Below are 6807 nucleotides of genomic sequence, written 5' to 3' on the forward strand. Positions count from 1 at the left end.
ACTGAGCAGAGTCATACGGAGCTGGAAGAAGAAAGAGAATCCAGATATCGTGTAGAAAGCCCAGAACTTTCACAGTAAATTACCCTTCAAATGCTGCCCTATAGATGTTTCACAGGTGACAGCTCCGAGGTGTCTGAAGAGATGGAAACATCATGGAGGACGTAAGAGAGAACTGAAACAAGCACTGAGGCAGGAGTGTCAAGGACACGCTCCACAGGTAGCGTGACTGCTCTGTTTTTGTACCACAATATTCAGATCACAATTCTTTCAGGATTAATGGGTATCATTCTTTATTCTTATAGATAATTTAGGCCCCAGGAAGGTGTCACTTGCTGACTGGACTGCCTCATGCCTCCGAAGAATGTGACTGAATTTGTTCTCCTGGGACTCACGCAGAATCCACACCTGCAGAAAATACTCTTCATTGCCTTTTTGCTCATTTTCCTATTTACGATGCTGGCCAACCTGCTCATGGTCATCACCATCTCCCTCAGCCCTGCACTTTCAGCTCCCATGTACTTCTTCCTCACCTATTTATCCTTTATTGATGCCCTCTTCAGTTCTGTCACAACTCCTAAAATGCTCATTGACATACTGTACCAGAGGGGAACCATCTCCTGGGGTGGCTGCATGACTCAGATCTTTGTGGAACATTTCCTGGGAGGATCAGAGATCATCATCCTGGTTGTTATGGCCTATGACCGCTATGTGGCCATCTGCAAGCCTCTGCACTACTCGACTATCATGCGACAGAGGCTCTGTCAGCTCCTAGTGGTGGTGGCCTGGATTGGGGGAGTCCTACATGCCACTGTGCAGATGGTTTTTGCATTTGACTTGACCTTCTGTGGTCCCAATGTCATTGACCACTTCAGGTGTGATTTCTTCTCACTGTTGAAACTTGCCTGCAGTGACACCTACAGGCTTGGAGTGGTGGTGGCAGCCAACAGTGGGGGCATGTGCTTACTCATTTTTTCCATGCTACTCATCTCCTACATAGTCGTCCTGCGCTCCCTGAAGTCCCACGGCTCTGAAGGACGGCGCAAGGCCCTCTCTACCTGCGGCTCCCACTTTATAGTTATGATACTCTTTTTTGTCCCTTGTATATTCACCTACACACGTCCTGTGGCCACCTACCCTGTAGACAAGTTGGTGACTATGTTCTTTGCAATATTCATTCCTATGTTAAATCCTATCATTTACACAGTGAGAAACACAGAGGTGAAAAATGCCATGAGGAGTTTGTTGAGGAGGAGAGTAACTTAGGCTGTTCATGATGCCAAGAAACTGATGATTTATATACATGGGAGGGTTATACATTTTGTAAATTGTGAAAAAAAAAATTAAGAAATTTTGCAGATCACTGAGAGAAATAAATGGCTCAGAGACTAACATTTGTTGAGTGTTTAATATTGACTAGGCATTTATTAGGCATGTTGATGATTTGTAATGCACTTTACCAAAGATTTAATGTTCATGTTTATAGCTTTAGAATAGCCAATGGGGAAAACAGCTATAAACCCCTAGTTTGATTGTAGAGTGTTTTACTCCAGAGTCTTACTGCTACTTTACCAAATTTTTCATACATGTTTGTTGGATGAAATTGGATTTTCCATAGCACTTCATCCCAGAACTCTTGATTTTGCTTCTTCTTGGCAAAGCCAATAAGGGATAGAAATTCTTAGATATGTACATGGGGAGGAAACAGTTGTTTGAAAGAATCACTGCTGATTTTTACCCCCCTGCACTATGCATTTACCAAAAGCAAAAAGAGAGACCCCACAAAAGGAGGAAAGAATAATTCAAAATCTTTCTCTCCTTTCTATATTTTCATACAACAACAAATAAACCAGAAATTACAGGTTACTGTTAATTTGGTTTTAAATAAACATCCCTATGGCTCACAATTTTTCTTGAATATAAAGAAAATGTTTACTTTTTTGATACCAAGACTTGAAGAGCCATTTGAAACAAAAAGTGTAAACTTACTTTCATCCAATTAAACAAAAAGGTATATATTTATGTTCCAAAGCTATTACTCTATTGGTCTGATACATATTTTTACACTAAATGAACACCTTACTATCTATCAAGCATATTCAGTTTCAGTTGATTCATCCATGCACTATACTGGTAATTCCATTATTAGGTTCCCCATTTTACAGAGAAGCAAATTGAAGCCAAGAGAAATTTAATAATTACTTGCCTCATATCACACATGCTTACCCCAGAAAGTGTGTCAGGAACTATTACACTGAAATGCACCTTCTTTTCAAAGGTTCCAGCTACAAACTTCCAATCTAGGTCTTTAAAACTCAGTCTTAATGAATCACAATTGTCTCTGGTATGTTTCTGTTTATAGATAAGAAAAGTTACATGCAGTCTTAATGATTCACTTTAACCTTCCAGAAGATGTTGTCAAACTTGTTGTAGCCTTGCCTCATTTCAGGTAATCATTTCAGCACTACAAGTTTTTCCTCTTTTTGAAATTTTGAGTTATGTCACTTCACTTTTACAAAAGACCAACATTAATATGGCAACAAAAAATTTATAAACAACATCCCCTGCTGATTTCTTTCAGTTAGTGAAAACAAGTCCTAACGTTGGCCTTCATAAAAGCAAAGTGGCTCAAGTGAACTTTTGCAAAGTGAGGGATAACTGCGAGTCTCCTCTATACACGTGGAGGACATTAGGTCATTCTATATTATTACATAACTCTTTATAAATTAAAGCTTCTCTGATTACAGCACTCTAACTCATGTTATTTCTCACACATATTTCTTCACAAACTTGCTGGTCAAATGGAGCTACTTCTTTCCATAATTTGACAATACATTAATGCCAGAGCATGGTACCGGGGCAACTGTGTTTACTAAGCTGTGCATGGTTGTCCCAAATTCATAAGAAACAGAACATGTTCTCCAAAATCTAAGCCTGGAAGATGATATAATCAGCACTGAATCTATAAAATGATCAAGTTTGCAATTGCTGGTGAGAACTAAACATTTCATCAGAATCTAGACTAAATGACATGCAGTTCATCTTGTCGTATGACTCTTAGATAGGAGATGAGAGTAATCCAGGTGTAAGGACAGGTAAAGTATTCAGTAACTGTCATTTTTATTCTAGGACCAAACAGAGGATTTGAAGAGGGAAACTAAGGCAAATGATTGTGTCTTAGGGGCTACAACAAGGGCTCACTGACAAGGAGCCAGGGGGTTGAAAAGATGACTGATGCAAAATTATAAGTTGTCAAAAGCAAACTTGGAAGGTGTAAGAACTGAAGGACAAAATGAAAGATCTTCTGGAGTTCTCAGCAGTTAAAGTCTTGCTAATTTGTGAGTAAGTTTAAGTCCTGTTAAGATGTTTCTTTATACTCACCATCAAAAATCTCTCCTGAGGACAAACTGCTATCTGATTATTTCTGATTCTTTAAAAACAAGACAAACAAACAAAAAAATATAAGGGAGTAAGTATGTTTCCTCTGAAATTAATGAGATGAATATTGTTTGGATATGTTGCATCAGGATACTTTGGTTTAATCTGGACTTTTAACTTAGTGAAAATATTAGGCATTAGTTGAGGGGAATGAGGTAATTATTGCTGAAAGCCAACCATGAGGCATACATTTTGATAGATTCTTTACATACTTTAATTTTCTTGATATAGCAAAGGTTATCATTAGCGAGGTTTTTACTTCATTTCATACAAGAAGAAAATCAGACTCAATGAAGTTAAGTAACAATATCATCTTTCAGACTTTGTTTCCTGTACTCTTCCTACTTCACACTATTCCTTGATACTGAAGTGGGAGGAAAGGGTGCAGAACACAACCACTGAAGGAATGACACAGCAACTGAGCATGGGACAAACTGGTTAGAATGAAGATGGTGGAAGATTCGACTTCCAGTAGACCTTGAGCCTCTTGGCATGCCCACAGGCACCAAGACAATTTTTAGGCTGACCATAGAAGGTCAAAAAGTGGGTGGGGGGTGTGTCCTGGAAATCCTCACCCCTTCCCCAAAGTAGTTGGAATAATCCTCCTATTTATTAGCATATGAAAATACCGAGTCCATAAAACCTAACAACTCTGCAAGTCGTGGTCGCTGTCTCTCTTGCCTTCTGAGACAGCCCACACTCTGTCTATGGACTGTGTACCTACTTTCACTTTAAACTAAACACCCCACACCCTTCATCTTCTCTCCCTCTCACCTTTCTGAGATGGCCCACATTCTGCCTATAGAGTGTGTATCTCCTAAGCTGTTTTCCCTTCAGAATGAGACAGACCCCACTCTCTGTGGAGTGTGTATCTCTCTAAATAAACTTGCTTTCACTTTGCCATGCCTTGCTCTTGAATGCTTTCCCGTGCAAGGCAAGAACGTGTTCGCCCACAACAATATCATGATGTAAAAACACCAAAGCATGGATCTGATCATTGGCCACGTTGTGAAGATTGCTGTTGGCTGTTCTTCCCTTATTTATTTATTTATGTTTATGGGGGCTGGCTGAGGGGGTTTCTTCTCTTTGTCTATATGTTGACTTCCATTTAACAGGCTACTTGCACTCTCTTGATTTCTCCCATGTCGGCGAAAAGCCATGGAATGATCTCATTTGTGCAGATATACTACCCTTCATGGGCATCATGAAAAGTGGGATGTAACAGGTTCAAGAAATGAAATTCACATGATTTAATTTCAAAGGAAGTGACACTTGGGTGAAAGAGATACTTGGAGGAAAGGTGAGCCACTCAATCATCGAGGAGACTGATCCTCTATTTGGGACTGAGGGTAGCACCTTCAAGAGCTAAACAGGTGCTACTTCCCTTGGGCTTTTCCCCTTGCTATCCCATTCTGTTAACATTTATTACTGGGAAAATGGCTCCATGGTCAATTCAGCTTAGGAAATTTTGACTTATTTAACCAAAAAATACTGTTCAGTGCCTACAATGGAAGAGAATTGTAGGAGCTGGGTATACAAGGTGAAATTATACAAACAGCATTGTATTTTGTGTGGAAAGTAAATTCCAGTAGGGAATAGATGGGTAATAAGCAGGTAAACAAAAAAAGAAAAAAACAAAAATGTAATTTTGCTAGTAATCGTTTTGATAAATGAGAAACCTTGGGTATAGATTTGTGTAGTTCAAGCACCACAGAATTTCAGTTTGGTCAAAATTTAAATAAGCACATTAAACCCCTTCTATTTTTTAAAATGTTTGTTATTTAAAACATGCATTTGATGGCAGTACTATCTCTCTCAAGTAGGTAAAAATGGTTTGGGGGGGTATGAACATTTTTTACTGTATATATATTTATATATAATACACAGATATAAATAAATCATAAAAATAAGTTTTACATTTGTGGTATTATTTTTTAGAGGGTGAAGTGACTAAGGGTCTAAATGCCAAAAAAGCACCTTTGTGGGGCAATAGTGAAAAAACAATTGAGGAATATTGCCTTGAACCGTGTCTAAATAATTAGGTTAGCATGTGGGGTAACTTTAGAATGTTAGTAAGGGCAATCTAAACAAAGAGGTTGGCCGATCACCTGTGAGGATCATATTCAGTAAAACTGGAAGAGTCTTCCTTCTCAAGGGACTTCCCAGAGTGTACGGTCAAATATATCAATGGCCCAGTTGCAATCTATGAAGGGTATTATTAAGTGTAGGGCATTGGTATTTTTTACTTTTAAAGGTAGAAATTGAATGAAGGCTATAACCCCAAATATTTCTAAATTGAAAACAAACCATTTGATAATAATAATCCTTATGCAGTGAGAAAAGATTTAGTTATTTTTCTCGCTAAGAAACATTTTAAAATCCTTTATCATGGCAACTATCCTGCAGTTAGATGTCACACAATTTTACTAATAGCCTTGAGAGATGTAGAGAGCACCAGATTGGGTGACAGAAAAATTCAGTTCTGGTACCAGCTAGGTGGCCAAAAACAAGTCCTACTGACTTTTTCATTTGTTCATACAGGGAGATGGATCATTGTGTGGCCATTCTTCTGCTGAAAAAGAGAGTTTAGTTGTGGAAAAAGTAAGTGAACTGTTAATACCATGATCTGGCTTTGAGCTGGTAGAGCATCAGGTTGGCATGGCTCCAGCCAAGCTCTGCCCCTGGGAGAAGTGGATCATCGCAGGGACAGTTGGAAATTCACTGGTATGATGATTAGTGCCTCGGTCAGTAGAGACACAGCCTCAGAGGGATGCAGTTGAAATGATGCAAGTCTGCACATGTTGAAATCCTGTGTCATTTGAAAATTCGTCAAAAATAGTAGAAATCCTGGTTCTGTCAAAATAACTTCCCACTAAGTATTTGGATGATTTGCTTCCCGTGTAAGTCCTAATTTACTCACCTCCATGCTTGGAATTGCTAAGTTGAAACGTTAATGTATCATGAGTCCCACCTTTTTGTACATAAAAGTTTGTGTGAGTACATCCTTGATGAGGTGAGGCCTTTGGTTACCCTGACTTGATTCTAGAAAATTTACTTGTACAATCTCTGCCTCCTACTTACAGGGACCATCAGATGGCTGGTTTTAGAGGTCACAGAGACCACATCAGACTGACTTGTGGAGGTGCTTTTAGAAATGTTTTGAGTATTAAACATGATATTATTAATTTGAAGTACTATTTTGAAATCATTGAAATAATTGAATCACTTGTATGCATGCACAATTATATTTTAAATGTGTTAGTAGATCACCTTTTTTTTCTGTATAAACAAATTTTAGCCTCAAGATGGAGAGCTTTGAGCTATCAACAGTCTGTAGCTTAATTCACATTCCTCTTGGTTGGCATTATGGAA

At 38.6% G+C, this 6807-nt stretch overlaps 1 protein-coding gene across 1 annotated transcript; it reads left to right on the forward strand.

Annotated features, from left to right (window-relative positions):
* The first annotated feature begins 342 nt into the window (after nt 1-342).
* LOC105076750 (olfactory receptor 4C3D-like) lies at nt 343-1263 on the forward strand. Its single transcript, XM_010965010.3, has one exon. It carries the CDS (start codon nt 349-351, stop codon nt 1261-1263), a length of 915 nt encoding a protein of 304 aa, XP_010963312.2. The 5' UTR covers nt 343-348.
* Nucleotides 1264-6807: the final 5544 nt, after the last annotated feature.

The sequence above is a fragment of the Camelus bactrianus genome, chromosome 10 (assembly GCF_048773025.1).
Source record: "Camelus bactrianus isolate YW-2024 breed Bactrian camel chromosome 10, ASM4877302v1, whole genome shotgun sequence".
NCBI lineage: Eukaryota > Metazoa > Chordata > Mammalia > Artiodactyla > Camelidae > Camelus > Camelus bactrianus.